This window comes from Trachypithecus francoisi, unplaced genomic scaffold (genome assembly GCF_009764315.1).
Source record: "Trachypithecus francoisi isolate TF-2019V2 unplaced genomic scaffold, Tfra_2.0 Contig01461, whole genome shotgun sequence".
Lineage (NCBI taxonomy): Eukaryota > Metazoa > Chordata > Mammalia > Primates > Cercopithecidae > Trachypithecus > Trachypithecus francoisi.
Window position 1 is genome coordinate 11,275,375 of NW_022681433.1, and position 17,576 is coordinate 11,292,950.

Here is a 17,576-nt window from a genome sequence, read left to right on the forward strand (position 1 = left end):
CCATTCAGGATTAGGCAGTGAAACAGTAGATACCCAGCTCTATATATCCTGTTGTTCATGCCAGTGACATGTAGAAGAAAGAATTTGATACAAATATCTCTGAAACAGGAACCAACTGTATGTTGTTCAAAGGATGCACTTAGCATAGTACCTATCATACAAGTACTAAATAAATGCTATCTCTATTAGTACAACTACTCCTACAATTATAGCAATGGAGTCTGAACCACTCAAGGTGGCATCTCCAGCATGTTCTTTTCCCATAGACACACCTCTGTGGGAACCCAGATTAAAATCCTACTGTTTGGAATAAAACTGTATAATTTGAATGTTTAATGCCAAAGGACTAAGAGATCTTGCTATATTCATGGCCTTACCAATGGAACTGAAGTTCTTAGAGTTTGTTGGCTGCAACAGCAGATGAGCACTGTTTTAGTGCTGCTGAGATTGGTAATTGATAAAGAACAAAAATGTATTCATCATAGCTCTGAAGGCTGGGAAGTCCAAGATCAAGTCACCAGCAGGTTCACTGTCTGGTGAAGGTTCAGTCTCTACTTCCAAGACGGCTCCTTGAACACTGTGTCCTCACATGGAGAAAGGACCAAAAGAGAGGAGCTCCCTGTGTCAAGACCTTTCATAAGAGCACCTAATCCCATTCATAAGGGAGGAGCCCTCATGGGAAAATTACCACGTAAAGGCCCCACCTCTTGATACTATCACATTAACAGCAGCTGATTTTTGGAGGGTACACGTTTGAACCACAGCAAGCACTTTCAAAAGCTATTATACTTTGCCAACTTTTTCCCCATTGAATCTACAGGTGGACCAACTTTAGTCAAGCTTCTCTATGGCCTTATATTAGTCTGTTCCCATGCTGCTAATAAAGACATACCAGAGACTGGGTAATTTATAAAGAAAAGAACTTTTATTGGCTCACAGTTCTGCATGGCTGGGAGGCTGCACAATCACGGCAGAGGGTGAATGAGGAGCAAAGTCACGTCTAACAATGACAGCAGGCAAGAGAGAGCACATGCAGGGGAACTCTTCTTTATGAAACCATCAAATCTCATGAGATGTATTCACTGTCATGAGAACAGCATGGGGAAGACTGGCCACCCATGATCTGATTACCTCTCACTGGGTCTCTCCCATGACATGTGGGAATTATGGGAGCTACACTTCGAGGAGAGATTTGGGTAGGGACACAGCCAAACCACATCAGGCCTGAAAGTCTTGCTATCACTTTAAAACAGGATTAGATTTATGTGGCTTGTCCTCTCTCACAGTTCATTTGTGAGTTTAAGATGTAATGATCAGAGGACAATCCTATGTGTCCTATTTGAAAGTTCTTAGTGACCATCCTACTACTGGTTCACGCTTAAAGGGTCTTTAATACATAGAGATACGTTACAAGGCAGGGCTTCTCAAGCGTTAATGTGCATGTGAGTCACCTGGAAGTTTTGTTAGGTGGCGGATGCAGCAGTTCCGGGGCCAGGCTGACAGTCTGCATTTCTTTTTTTTTTTTTTTTTTGAGACTCGAGTGCAGTGGCCGGATCTCAGCTCACTGCAAGCTCCGCCTCCCAGGTTTACGCCATTCTCCTGCCTCAGCCTCCCGAGTAGCTGGGACTACAGGCGCCCACCACCTCGCCCGGCTAGATTTTTGTATTTTTTAGTAGAGACGGGGTTTCACCGTGTTAGCCAGGATGGTCTCGATCTCCTGACCTCGTGATCCGCCCGTCTCGGCCTCCCAAAGTGCTGGGATTACAGGCTTGAGCCACCGCGCCCGGCCGACAGTCTGCATTTCTAACAAGCTCCCAGGTGATGCTGATGACACAGATGCATGGACAACACTTGGAGATGCAAAGTTAAAAGTTACATAGCTAATTAAGTGACAAAGGTGGGATTTACACCCAGGTCTAATTCCAAAGGTCATGTCTTTTCCACAATACTGAGATTCAGAAATAGAAAGCTGAGTAATAAATGAGAAATTGTGTTTAAGCCCAGTTATTTCGGATTACTATTATCTGCAAAGTTAAAATTTAGGACCATTTTCTCAGAGAATAAAGAGAGGTACATTAAGCTGGAGAAAAATGTTTTTGAAGAAAGGACAGTGATAATTTAATAGGATAAAGAGACAAAGAATATAAAATAGAGTGGAAAGATAATAGAAGACAGGTGATAAGTATTTACATTATTTTTTCGAGATGGGCATTCACTGTTACCCAGGTTTGAGTGCAGTGGTGTGAACTTGGCTCAACTGCCACCTCCGCCTCCTCAAGTGATCCTCTCACCTCAGCATCCTGAGTAGCTGGGACCACAGGCATGTACCACTATGCCTGGCTAATTTTTTTGTATTTTTGATAGTGGCAAGGTTTCATCATGTTTCCCAGTCTGGTCTCGTACTCTTGGGCTCAGGAGATCCACCCGCCTCAGCCTCCCAAAGTGCTGGAATTACAGGTGTGAGCCACTGCGCCCAGCACTATTTACATTCTTAAAAAGCCACAACTTGCCACATTTCCAAAATGGTAACCCCAAACATCATATACCATATTCACCAAGGGTCTCTGACCACCTCGGCACCTGCCAGGTGACAACAACAATGGACAATGTGACTAGAAAAGATAGCGTTATGGCACAAAGAGATGAGGTCCATCTTCCATTTCACCAGCATTCTAGAAAATGGCCAGCTCGGCTAGCAACAGAGCAAGCCCAGAGCCACGCCACTCAGCTGGCTGTGAGCATAAACCTGTGAGGTCTCCTTCAGAGAACAGCTCATAAAATAGAAAATGAAGGATTTTGTCTGTACAATCATGATGTTTCTGGATCATACAAGTGTAAATTTGTACAGCCAGGGAGACTTCCTCTGGATTTCATATTAAAGGCAATTTCCAAGCCCTACAGAAAGTGTACACCCTGTGTGTTTTTCATTAGACCATAAAAACACCATACTAGCTCAAGCCAGGGAATATCCAGCAGTATTTTGTATCTGACGCTGGCACCAACTAACATTTCTGAAGAACATAGTGCCTTTTTTGTCATTAACTGCAAAAGTTTAGGAAACTTCACAAACATATCTCCGGCCTCCGTAGATGGCCTGTTATCCATCATTTTTAAACGTGCCAAGGACCTTCCTGAAATTACTGAACCAGAATCTATCAGATCCTGATATTGTACGTTTATTACCAACTGTTTAGAGTTGAATGTTCTTTTACTAGTCCTAACCTGTTTTCAAAGGACTTACTTTGTATTTATTCTGTCTTAAATCATTTTGTTCATGTATTATTTTATCTGTTAGAATCTTAAGATCCTATACTGTGTTATACTCATCTTTTAGGTAGTATCTTTCTCACAAGACAGTGAATTCTTGAAGGCCTAAAACTTATCTTAGATTTTGTATCACCGGTACCTAGCACAGCGTCAAGCAAATAGTAGGCCTCCAAAAAAGTGTTGGATGAAAACAAGAACAAGCTCTAGTGCAGAGATCTGATCATCACATAGTATCATTTATTTAGAAGAATCTCAAGTTTTTAAAGGAATGGAATTTCCTTTAAACTCTTTTCTTGGTTTCTTTAATTCCAATATGTAAAGATATAGGAAATAATCAATTGAAGACCTACTCATATTATCCCAATATTTTCCAGTTCTTTTTGATTCTAACCGATAGACATTTACTGAACAGCTATAAACCACAACCATGAAAACTGCAGGGTACAGTTCTTAAGATCACATACCCATATTCTCTTTGAGGACGTTCATCCATACAACAATAGTGAGCATGCAGGCCCTGCCTTGCGTGAATGCTGAACTAAAGGAAAACTAGCATATAACATATACATCACATACCTGATCAAACTGGGGGTCTTCTCCACGTTGCAGGGATTTTGTCAATGGCTTTTCCTAGAAAGAAAAAGAATACATGCAAGGATAATTATTAGAGTCTCTTAAATAGTATAAAAGAAATGCCATTATTGTTCCATTTTTCCTCATTCATTTCTCTCCTTATAGAATGAGGAGGTGCCAATTTTTAAATGAGTGAGGAATTCTCCCTTAGGTATTGTAACCATAGTAGTTACGTTTGATCATTACTGCCACGGCTCTTGCTATTTATCTTAATATACATCTCTTAGACCAAAACATTAAGAATCTGATACTCAGGGAAACTCATATTAAAACTACAATGAGATATCACCTCTTACCTGTCATAAGGACTTTTATCAAAAAGAAAAAAGATAATAAATGTTGGCAAACATGTAGAGAAAAGAGAACTCTTGTATATTGTTAGTGGGAATGTAAATTAGTAGAGCCACTGTGGAAAAAAGTATGGAAGTCTTTTAAAAAATCAAAAATAGAACTACCATATGATCCCTCAATTCACCTTCTGGGTATGTATCCAAAGAAAATGAAATCAGTATCTTGAAAGATATCTGCATGCTCATGTTAACTGCAGCATTATTCACAATAGCCAAAATATAGAGTCAGTCTAAGTATCCATCAGTGGATGAATGGATAAAGAAAATGTGCTATATATATACAATGGAAGACGATTTAGTCTTAAAAAAGAAGGAAATCCTGTTATTTCTGACAACATGGATGAACCTGGAGGATTATTAAGCTGAGCATATAAGCCAGGCACAGAAAGACAAATACTGTACAATCTCACATAAACCTGAAATTAAAAAAAAAGTCTAATTCACAGAAGCAGAGACTACAATGGTAGTTACCAGGGGCTGGTGGATGAGAGGAAATGGAAGATGTTGATCAAAGAGTACAGAGTTTCATTTAGATAGGAAGAATAAGTTCTGGAGAGCTACTGTATAGCATGGTGACTGGTGACTGCAGTTAATAATGTATTGTGCTATGGCCTCAATGTATCCCCCCCAAAATTCAGATGCTGATACCTTCAAAGTGATGGCGTTAAGCGGGGGGCCTTCGGGAGGAGATTAAATTGTGAGGGCAGAACCCTCCTGAGTGGGATCAGTAAGAGGCTCTAGGGAGCTTGTTCGCGCCTTCTGCCATGTGAAGATGCAGCGGGAAGGCACCATCTATAAAGGAAGGGGGCCCTCACCAGACACTAAATATCCCATGCTTTGATCTTGGACTTCTGGGTATCCAGAACTCTGAGCAATAAATGTCTATTGTTGATAAGCCACCTACTTTATGGTAATTTGTTAGAGCATCCTGAATGGACTAAGACACATTATATACTTGAAAACCACTAAGAAAGTAGATTTTTAAATGATCTCACCACAAAAAAATAATTTATGTAACGTAATAGAAATCTTAATTAGCTTGATTTACTCATTATACATATATCAAAACATCATGTTGTAATACCATACATAAACTTTTTATTTGTCAATTAAAAAAAAAGAATCTGATGTTATAAGTGGTCCTATGTCTTCAATAGCAACAATATAATAAAAACCAAAAACTTTATTTGAAAAATTTAATATTTATCTTGGGACTTGACAGATAATAAAAACTTGAGGCCAGGCGCATTGGCTAACGTCTGTAATCCCAGCACTTTGGGAGGCTAAGGAGGGTGGATCATGAGGTCAAGAGATGGAGACCATTCTGGCCAACACGGTGAAATCTTGTCTCTATTAAAAATACAGAAATTAGCTGGGTGTGGTGGCACGTGCCTGTAATCCCAGCTACTCAGGAGGCTGAGGCAGGAGAATCACTTGAACCCAAGACTGCACCACTGCACTCCAGCCTGGTGACAGAGCAAGACTCCATCTCAAAAAATAAAAATAAATAAAATAAAAATAAAAGTTGAAAGCAATTCACTATTTCAAGCCCCTAGATTTAGAAGCAAAGTAAGATTTATTTATTAGACTGGTACTGAGGGAGAACCTACCAATCATACATTTACCAGGTGTAACTGGTGAACTTGGGGCATGTGATTTGTCTTGCACCACATCTAGTTCTCTGCAAAAATAGTATCAGTAGTAACAAAAGTCTACTACAGAAACAATTCTCCCTAATTATTCCATCTTTGTTTACATTAGGAAGCCTTAACTGATCTTCCAGCAGAGAATTTTTTTTTCAATTCAAAGAGTTTAATTCAGACATTATTGACATTTTGAGAACTCCAGAAAATGTAACTCAAAGCAAGGCCTCAGTTTTCCAGACCGAAACTTCTGAGGAAAATATTCATCATGAACAGTCTTCTGTTTTCAATCCATTTCAGAAAGAAATTTTTACATATCTGGTAGAAAAATTCAAAGTATCTATTGTAAGTAAATTAATTACATGGGGAATGTTCATTGACACAAGGAAATAGAGGTTTTATGTTGACTGTATTACATGTTTTCAAAATCATATTTCTTTGTACTCTTTCAGAGAGCTTTTTAAAACTCAGACAACTTGAATTTTTAATTATATAATAATATATATTGCTAATTCACCCTTTCCAAAATGACTCAACTCACGCAGCATTGCTTTTTAAGCCTCCAGTGGAGCATTTTATATTACTTATCCTTATGTGTGTGTGTGTTAGCGTGTGTGTGTGTGTATGTACGTGTGTGTACATATATATACACATACACACACATATATACACACACACATATATACATATATATATATGTCTTTTCTATGGAAGTTCATTCTGATCCCAAATTTGATTTAGGATTAGAAACAATGCAAAAGTTATATATCAAAAAATATTAAGTTTTACTTTGGCCGGTGCAGGTTCCCTAGCAAGACTCCATGTATATTTATTTACCTGCTCACATAGACCCTCTCACTGTGGGTCTAATCATTTCTCCTCCACTCACAAAGACGATGTATACCTAAGGCATATACAAGCCCCACCCCTGCCCCATACTGTCCTTGTTCTTGAAGAAATGCACATGGTAGTCTTATCCTGCAAGTCTGAGGTTTCACCAAGAGCCTTACAAATCAACTACTTTGTTTCCATCATAAAATATACAGGTTCAAAATGTGTATTCATGAAAAACACAGAGAATACTGTGTTCTTATGGGTAACATTTTCTGTTCAAAGTATACTATCTAGATATAATGAATAGATGCTATATGTTTATTCATCACTCAACAGTGACTGAGGGTTCACATGCGTCAAATGCTACATGCCAGGGTGGAATACTGAAGAACACATGATACCCGCTACTGGGGCGAAGAGTCGAGTCTGAGAGGGGAAATGTGGTTAATTTCCTCTTCTGAGTGTTGTCGCTATTTGTTCATTATTCAAACCTCAGCTGAACTATCACTTCCTCAGGGAAGCCCTTCTCTGAGCCATCCCCCAACACCTGGTGCCTCTCCCTGGCACATGCCTGCAAAGCCTCATGTATCTGTCCTTTCACTGACTTTACCATAGAGTAAAATCACATCACAGTCATCATCTTGTGCAATTACACACTCATGAGTGAGGCACCGAGCACCATCCCTGCTAGGTGGCAAGCCCCAGAAATGCAGAGACCTCTGTTTCTCTCAACACTTAGTCACAGGACAGAGCATGGCTTGCCTGACGTGCAGCATTCCACCCGACATGGAGCGCGTGACACGCTGTGAGCCTTCAGACACTGTTGAGTGATGAACACATATAGTATTTATTCATTATATCTAAATAGTATACTTTGAACAGAAAATGTTTATTTACTCATAAGAACACAGTATTCTCTGTATGCTAGATGAATACACATTTTGAACCTGTATATTTTGCCATGGAGACAGAGTAGTTGATGTGTAAGGCTCTTGATGAAACCTCAGACTGGTAGGGTGAGACCACCATGTGCATTTTTTGCTTGGTGGTGGCTACGCATTTGCCAAATTAATAAAAGTTCTAGGACAGTGGTATCCAGTTTCTTCAAATACGAAAATCCCTTTATTTTCTGTGTATATGTCTTGTTTTAAGTTTTAAATTTTTAAAAATACTTTTTATTGTGGTAAAATATACATAGTAGAAGATTTAACACTTTAAATTGTACAAATCAGTGGCATTAAGTACATTCAAATGTTGTTGACATCATCATTATCTATTTTATGAAGACCCCTTTTAGTTCCAGAAATGTTCAAAAAGTTCTCAACCAGAAAACACATACTCACACTCCAAACATACAAGATAGTAATTTTATTTAAGTATCTATTGTTTAAAACTATACAGAATGACAAACAGCTAATACGACAGCTCCAATGATACCTTTAAATGGTTCTGGGCCGGGCACGGTGGCTCACGGCTTTAATCCCAGCACTTTGGGAGACCAAGGCGGGCGTATCACCTGATGTTGGGAGTTCGAGACCAGCCTGGCCAACCTGGTGAAACCCCATCTCTACTAAAAACACAAAAATTAGCTGGGCATGGTGGCAGGCACCTGGAATCCCAACTACTTGGGAAGCTGAGGTGGGAAAATCACTTGAACCCGGGAGGTGGAGGTTGCAGTGAGCCAAGATCATACCACTGCACTCCAGCCTGGGCAACAGAGGAAGACGTCAACTCAAAAAAAAAAAAAAAAGGTTCTGTACTAGAGTAGCAACAATACTTCTTTTATACATACTAGAAACATGAGAATACATCTATATGGGAGACCTTAAAAGCCAGAGAAACAATAACTCAGCACACCTGTGGGTCTATAGACCCTTAAAACAACCCAGGAGTTCACACAGTGGGAGCACGGAAGGCAATCCTCTTTCACTACTACCTAAAAGAGGATCCTGCCACAGCGGGGAAAGAAAGGTGACTGTGTCCACCCACATCCCAAAGCTCCCCATAACTAGAAATTATTTTGTCCCACTACAAATTAGATGGGAAGCTGATAAACATGATATTTTACACTTACACATTTTTGCACACATATGAAGGAAACAACACGTTGTCAGGCTCACCTTCTCTAATAAGCGAAGTTGATATATATAAGTCGCTGCTATACATAAAACACAAGTCTGTTAGCTAAGAACTTGGGGTCAATGCCTCAATAAAATAACATACTAAGTCTTCCTTAACGATTTTTACACAAATATACTATCTTTTTTTTTGAGACGGAGTCTTGCTCTGTCACCCAGGCTGGAGGGCAGTGGCATGATCTCGGCTCACTGCAGCCTCCGCCTCCTGCATTCAAGAGATTCTCCTGCCTCAGCCTCAGCCTCCGGAGTAGCTGGGATTACAGATGCGTGCCATCATGCCCGGCTAATTTTTGTATTTTTAGTAGAGATGGGGTTTTGCCATGTTGGCCTGGCTGGTCTTGAACCCCTGATCTCAGATGATCCACCCCCGCCCCCTTGGCCTCCCAAACTGCTAGGATTATAGGTGTGAGCCACTGGGCCTGGACACAAATATACTGTCTTATATCATATTCTTTGAAGACTCAGCTTAAATGTCACTTCCCAGATGAAGCCCCTCCCCAGTTTTCCCTGGCAGAGTCACTTGTCAGTTATCACACAGTACTTTATTTGCACCTATTCTTGTCAGCACTTCCACCATGTTGTCACTTGTATGTCTCCTACATACCCCTAGTACACAGCTGGAACTTATCAGGGTGTGTTAAATGGCTGACTATATCTGTATGCATTTGGAAAGATAGCTTTGGGCACAGAGAATCAGGTTCACATTTTAACATTATCAAGATTATCTTTGCATCAACATAGATTTTATCAGTGAAATGAGGCTTAAGAGTACACCTAGGGGAGAGAATACCATAGTGGATAAAAAATAAAGAGAACAAAAGATGAAGGAAGAAAGGGAGAAAGGGAAAGAATATATGAAAGAGGGAGGAAAGAAAGGATGAGTGAAGAAATGAAGACAGGAAGGAGGCAAGGGAGGAAAGAAGGAAGGAAGAAAGATAGAAGGAAGGAGGGAATAAAAGAAAGGGAAGAAAGGAAGGATGGAGGAAGAAAGAAAAGAGGGGAGGAAGCATAGAGTGATAAAAAGAGAGGAAAGGATAGAGGCACACTTGCTTCAGCTCAGAAGAGAGCCATCTGAATACAAGGGAAAGATCAGTAGGTCTCAGGCCTGCTTCAGAAAAGAGACTTGGAAATCTAAGACCTCAAAATATGAAATGACTACAAGAAAACACTGGGGAAAATCTCCAGGATATTGGTCTGGGCAAATTTTCTTGAGTAGTACCCCACAAGCACAGGCAACCAAAGCAAAAATTAACAAATGGGATCACATCAAGTTAAAAAGCTTCCACACAGCGGCCGGGTGGGGTGACTCACACCTGTAATCCCAGCACTTTGGGAGGTCGAGGTGGGCAGATTACGAGGTCAGGAGTTTGAGACCAGCCTGATTAACATGGTGAAATCCCGTCTCTACTAAAAATACGAACATTAGCTGGGTTGAGCACCCACGCCTGTAATCCCAGCTACTCGGGAGGGTGAGGCAGAGAACTGCTTGAACCTGGGAGGCGGAGGTTGCAGTGAGCCAAGATTGTGCCACTGCACTCCAGCCTGGACCATACAGCGAGACTCTGTCTAAAAAAAAAAAAAAGAAAAGCTTCCACACAGCAAAGGAAACAATCAACAAAATGAAGAGACAATCCACAGAACAGGAGAAAATATTTGCAAACTATGCATCTGAAATGGATTAAGAACGAAAATATATACAAAGTTCAAACAACTCTATGGGGAAAAAAAGTCTAATAATCCAATCAAAAAATGGGCAAAAGACTTGACTAGACATTTCTTAAAAGAATACAAATGGCAAACATGAATATGAAAGGTGCTCAACATCACTGATCATCAGAGAAATGCAAGTCTAAACTACAGTGAGAAACCATCACACCCCAGTTAAAATGGCTTCTATCCAAAAGACAGGCAACAACAAATGCTGGCAAGGATATGGAGAAAAGGGAACCTTCACACACTGGTTGGTGGGAATGTAAATTAGTACAACCACTATGGAGAAGAGTTTGGAGGTTTCTCAAAAAACTAGAAATGGAGCTACCATATGATCCAGCAATCTTTTCCAAATACTGAAAGGAAATCAGTATTTGGAAAATCAGCTCCACATCTGCTGCAGCTCTGCACACAAGAGCCAAGATTTAGAAGCAACCTAAGTGTCCATCAACAGACAAATGGATACAGAAAATGTGGCACATTTACGTGATGGAGTAATATTCAGCCATGAAAAAGGAAAGAGATCCTGTCATTTGCAACAACATGGATGGAACTTGAGGTCATTAAGTGAAGTAAGCCAAGCACGGGAAGACAAACATTGCATATTCTCACTTATCTGTGGGATCTAAAGATTAAAACAATTGAACTCATAAATATGGAGTAGAAGGATATTTATTAGAGGCTGGGAAGGATAGTGGGGGGTTAGTGGGGAGGTGGGGATGGTTAATGGGTTAAAAAAAAAAGAAAGACTGAATAAGACCTAGTATTTGATAACACAACAGGGTGATGATAGTCAATAATAATTTAATTATGCACTTTAAAATAACTAACAGAGCATAACTGAACTGTTTGTAACACAAAGGATAAATGCCTGAGGGGATGGACACCCATTCTCCCTGATGTGATTATTACGCATTGCATGCCTGGATCAAAACATCTCATGTACCCCATAATATGTATACCTACTATATACCCACAAAACACAAAAAGGAAAAAGAGAAAAAAAGAAAACAGAGCAGTAGAGGTGTGCTCCTGCTTGCAGTTCTACTGCCGGACACCAGTTGCATGAAATCCAAGATATACACGTTCAGATATCCTGGTTTTTAAAGAGTATTAAATAAGCAGTAAAGCAAACTTAGCACAGAATACACAATGGGAATTTAACCAACAAGTGGAAACAGATTAAGGCAAAGGAAGCTCAAAATAATGATGCTATTCATCAGGTAAAAACAGTATACTTCAAGTAAGAATAGAAAGACTTCACATACTTGAAAAATTTGTCTTTGTTCTATATTTTGGTACAATTTTATTTATGTACTGAAGTTTCATGAATTGAATTGAATGTTTATTTTCACACAATCATTTTGAAAAAGCCTAACTTTGGGGTGATAGGTCCCTGAAAGTTCTCAGCTGGCTAAAGCTGAAGACCTTAGGTCTGACCAGATGCCCCAGCTCACTGAGTGACAGTGAACAAACGAGGACCCAGGGACCTGGGAAAACCCAAAATACTCAGACTTCGCGCTGAACTTCAGCGGCTGCTCACAGCACAGAAAAAAGTGAAACCCAGACATTACATCCCTTCTGATGGAGGAAAGCAGTATGACATAGTCTTGACTAAACAAACAAACAAACAAACAAGCTCAAACCTGAATCTAACCAAGGCTTTCTATCTAATTTCCAATTTTTAGGAAATACAGGAGTTAGAGGAATATATCACATTACGCCAAAAAGATGTAGCCAGCCACATCCAGACTGAAGGAAAGAATGGGAAAGAAAGACGTTTTCTCAATAAATAAGTTTTTTTGAGGGGGGAGAAAAAGAGAAATGGAGGGGAGTTTGTTGATTTCTTTAAAAGTCTACTGCAATGTGTGGAGCTTACTTGGATCCTGGTTCAAATATTTGGTTAAAAGAAAATATGACATTCATGATACAATTGGCAGTTTGAACACATGGGAGACCTGATGACGTTAAGGGATGGTTGTTAGTTTTTTAGATGTAGTAATAGTATTGCAGTTTTGTTTAGAGAAGAACTTTTTTAGAGATACATACGGAAATGCTTAGAGATGATTCTGTTTCTAGTATTCGCTTCAAGTAATATCAGGGGAAGGTTCAGGGAGTGTGTAACGAATTGGCTATGAGTTGATAATTGTTGAAGATGACCATTAGGTTCATTGTGCTATTCTGTTTGCATATGTTTATCTTTTAAATTCTTTAGAAAAAAATCAAACAAAATCTAAAACCAGGAGGTCGTGATGCATCACTTATCACAATTGAAATCTTACAATGTCTTGTTTTTAAAGATGACATAAGATACTCTCAAAACTTATTCCAATAGCAATTCTCCAATTTTTTTTTTTATCTTTTCCTGATGGAGCTATAAAAAGGACCACTCCCCATTTCTCCCCATTTGCAGACTGGATTTGGGTGGCCAAATCTCAGAGATATCTCACCTGCTGTGTGAGAAGTAAGATGCAGTCCTCAGTCTGCACTCTGGGCTTCTCTTTGAGTTTTCTCCCTCCGAATCAGAGATCACTGCTGTCCCAAACTATGCAAGGGGAATTTTCTCCTGCGCTGAAGAATTCTGCAGGAGTTTCAGTATTTCCATAGGAATACAGCTGTTTGTGCTTCTCACACCCTGAGGAGCTCCAAGCTTCCCTACTCCCAGCTTAAAAAAATACAGACTTTAAACACTCCTTGTGTCCACATCTAAGACGGGCAGAGGAAAGCCATCAACCTCTACCTTGATTTTCAAACAATTTCAGTGTACACTAATTACATTTTCACTTCACAATCTTTTCATATCATACATCTCTGTAATCTTTAGGAGGAAAGCAAGATGGCCAGACAGGACAGGCCACAGTCACTTAGAAGTCTAGAGGGAGTCTGACATACCAAGAGGTGCTTTATCTGGGGTATACAAGAGGCTCATTTAATACAATAACTTTCTTCTTCTAACTTTTTAGTGGCCTTCCAAAATTTCAAGTGTGCTCCACACAGGTAAGATTTCACTAATCTAGAAAGATCCAAAGTATTACTGCCCTCAGAGATATTTCTTTTTAAAAAATGTGTATACATTTAAGTGCAGTTTTGTTACATGGATATACTGCACTGTGGTGACATCTGGGCATTTAGAGAGATTTCAATGAATGTGTTTAATCCAGCAATGCTATTGGAGTTAATATGAGATTATTCAATTAGTTAAATATATCAATAACCTTGCTTAAGATGCTATTTTAAAGTCTTTTAATTATTACAACAGTGGATGTAGCAGTGAAGGGCGTGGGCTTTGAAATCTGAGAGACCTGAGAGTTCTTGAAATCTGAGAGTTTGAATCCTAGGTCCTCACAACTTACGACCCTTTCTTAACTTCTCTAAGCTTCACTTACCGTTTAGAAAAAATGAGGATACATATAATCGATTGAGGATTTTGATATCATCAGCAGTGAAATTTTATAATATAAATGTCTGGTCTCAGTGGTTAATAAAGAATTTCAGAATGGAACTACCACCATTAGGATCTCTCTTCTTCACCAGAACATGGGAAGATGCTGAGTGGTGAGCCTCCTCACCCCATGTGGTGGCACCCTTCGCAGTAAAGAGCTGTGCACCCAACGGCGAAAATGCACCAAAGCATTTTGTTCAGAACTATCTGCACCCAGCAGCAGGCACTCTACTTCAGCATGAACCAAAGAATAATGGGGTCCCAAATGTTTTCATGTCTGACATCTTTTTCTCATCTGATCTCATTTGTGCCAACTTTGACTCAAGTTTGGAAAAACACCTAAGGAGTGAGCCTGAGGACTCACAGTTCTGAATATTGACTACTACTCCCCAAATGACTTTCCCCATCCTGAGGGGTAATCGGCACCCCAGTGGTGTGATTCATCTTGAAGATGTCCTCTGGTCATGTCAATTGACTGCCTGCATGGATCACTGGACTTCTGGAGGAAGACTTACCCCCTTGATAACCTGCCTCAGTTTGTAAAAATGGACATCACCCTATGATATCCTGAGTAGGTTTCTAATAGCTAATGAGAAATAGTTAAAACCCTTGGAGATCTGTGGAAGAAGGGTACTTGTGGAAACTGACAAAACTTCTTCCTTTGTATTCCATTGAGTCATTAAAATGACTTTTCTTAAGCGAAATAATAAATGCTACCTTTCACCTAAAATACTGGAGGAAAAGAAACGAAAGAGAATGATACAGAAGAAAGCTCAAATAAATCCAAGGTACTATCAGGTAAGATGTTGCCCAGTACCCCATGCCATGAAAAGTGAAGGCAGATATAAATCTGGAAGAATATGTTGGCACTTTTTTTTTTAAGCAAAATCTCTTGAGATAATCTGTCCTATTTGCAGTGATTTTGTTCATTTCAGTGGAGCCTATTTCTCTGCCACATTTAACAGTCCTAAGTACAAATCCATTATTTGAACAGTGGAGGAGAAACTTCAATTAAATTCAGCTACAAAGTTAATCTTCATTTTAATTGAACACAAGAGCAGCTCTCATAGGCATTCTTTAAAAAAGAAGAAGAAGAAGAAGAACTACAGCAGCTACTACGACATGTAAGATACAACCTTCACTTGTTTGTTTCTGGGTACCTTTCTATTTTGTTGGTCTTTTCAATTTTATTTGTCCCAATACACCCCTCTAATTGTGCATGTTATGTTCACTCAGTAGACTTTCAATGTCTAGTACAGTGTGTGTGGATGGATTTTTTTTCCTGTCTCCTTCAGGACATCGCTCCATCAGCCAGCTCCTCAGCAACCTCTTTCTTCAACTCTTCCCTTCTCTTTGGTCTTTCTCTCAGCTAGGAACATGCTGAAACCTTTTCATCTTAGTGCCCTCCTTGGCCACACATCCACCTCTGGCTGTGGTTTCCTTTCTAACCCTCTTCTGGTCTACACTTCCTGTCTTTCTTTCCTCTCCTATTCAAAATGTCTTTAACTACTTGCAATCTGGGCTTTTCTTTCACCACTAAAATTAGTCTCCCTAGGGACCCCAGTAATTTTCCAAATAGCAAATCTGGTGGCCATTTTTCATGCTGGATCTTTTAGCAGCAATGTTCACTCCCTTCTTTCCACTTGAATCACCCTCCACCTCCCATCTGTTCTTCTTCTACTTCTGAGACGTTCCTTCTTTTCTTTTTTTGAAGATAAGGTCTCACCCTGTCACTTAGGCTGGAGTGGAGAGCAGTGGTGTTAACACGGCTCACTGCAGCCTCAATGAAATGATCCTCCCACCTCAGCCTCTGGGAGCACAGGCATGTGCCACCATGCCTGGCTAATTTTTTTGTTTTTATTTTTTGTAGATAGAGATTGGGGAGTGGGTCTCACCATGTTGCACAGGCTGGTCTCAAACTCCTGGACTCAAACAATTTTCCCACCTCAACCTCCCAAGGTGTGGGGATTACAGGTGTGAGCCCCTGTGTCCACCAGACATTCCTTCTCTGTGACCTGCATAGTCTTTTTCCTTGAATGTTTGTATTCTTCATGGCTGAATCACGTTGGGAAAGCCTACAGGGACATTCCAACTCCATTGCCTTCAACCTACATAATTACAACTTAGGAACTGAGTAGAAATTCCCAAAAGCATCAGGAAATATTATCAAATAGAATATTGTGTTTTAAGAAATTTTAAAAGTCAGAATATACTAGATACGTATGTAAGCAACAGTAAAAATACCTAATAAAACAAGTCTTATTGTTAGCATGACCTATAGAAATCAAAATCTGTGCTGGTTAAAATTGCTACAATGCTATAGTAAAGCTTGCTATTGCTGAAAACTGTACTGATGATTTTCAGGAATGTCAAAATGCACAATGTGGTGTGGGAACACAGCAATATTACATCAGAGTGGCCTTAAGGAATGAGCCATCGTTACTTGGTATTATGCCATTATTATTGAATGTATTTTTATTGGTATTTTCTCTCACTCTAAAACATATACTTCCAGATGATCTTTTGTTTGTATTAAAAAGGATGTTTTTGTAAATAGTACAAAGAACATATCACCAGAAAAGCTAGACTGAAAATAATGAGGAATCACCTTTGTCCAGTTTTGTATTCTCAAAAAAAGGAAACTTCGATAATCTCTTCAGAAAGTCACCAGCAATAAAAATAAAAATAAAAATTATGGCCTTATCCATGAATGAACTGAATTGGATACTATTAAATTGAAGTAAAAAGCCCTCTGATATTTTTTATTACCTCATGATGCTTTTCACATCATTTATTTGCTATAAGGTTCAATCAAACTTTTACTATGGTGGTGTATCAAATTTCATTTCACAGCTGAAAAAGTTCCATTTAGGAGCCACAGAATAAATGTTTTTCATCTACATGTCTCCAAGCATACTCATAATAAAGAAAACAAACTTATGAGATCATCTGAAAGATCACTTCATTCAGCAGTTAAATTAAATCTTTTTAGCCACTAACAATGCTATGTTTCTGGGTTATGGTGAATTTTCAAGTTTTTGATGAATGTCTTTATAGATTATTTAAGGGATGTTCCAGGCTAAGCTGTTTTGTTAAGAAACAGCTATTTTAAAAGTTATTTATTTATAATTTGAAAACTAGCCAGTATGTTGTCAAGTGTGATATAAATATTCCCTATCTGAAGAGCAATATTTTAGTCTCTTTTCAGGACAGCCTTACTTTGATTCTATCACTACACTCAACAGGGAGTTAAACGAAATTACTTTTACTCTATATTTCCCTTATTTGGTCTGTTGAAGCAACAGCAGCCTCTATTTAAAGAGGAGTTTGACCAACAAGCCTAGCTGATTGTCCTTCTGGGAAGCTGGCTGGAATCCACAGTGCAGAAAGACATTAAGGCTGGCATTTCTGCTATTTACACATCCTTAGTCAACAGACATGTAACCTTTGCTTAGTATAGGAAGATTGGCATGTAGAGCAGTGCAGAAAAACCACCAGCTTGCAAATGGGCATGATAAAATATTATGAAATATCATATGGCTGAGGTTAGTCAATGGTG

General features: G+C 39.3%; 1 protein-coding gene across 6 annotated transcripts in view; it reads right to left on the minus strand.

The window, feature by feature from the left end:
• FRY (FRY microtubule binding protein) overlaps positions 1 to 17,576 on the minus strand; it is a 270,718-nt gene that overhangs the window by 195,346 nt on the left and 57,796 nt on the right. For all 6 annotated transcript variants that reach the window (XR_004443018.1, XR_004443019.1, XR_004443020.1 and 3 more), the window contains exon 3: positions 3,844 to 3,897. Coding sequence is in view for 3 of the 6 variants with exons in the window: in XM_033235758.1 (XP_033091649.1) it covers positions 3,844 to 3,897 (54 nt within the window). In the remaining 3 variants the exon portion in view is untranslated. The remainder of the gene's footprint in view (positions 1 to 3,843; positions 3,898 to 17,576) is intronic.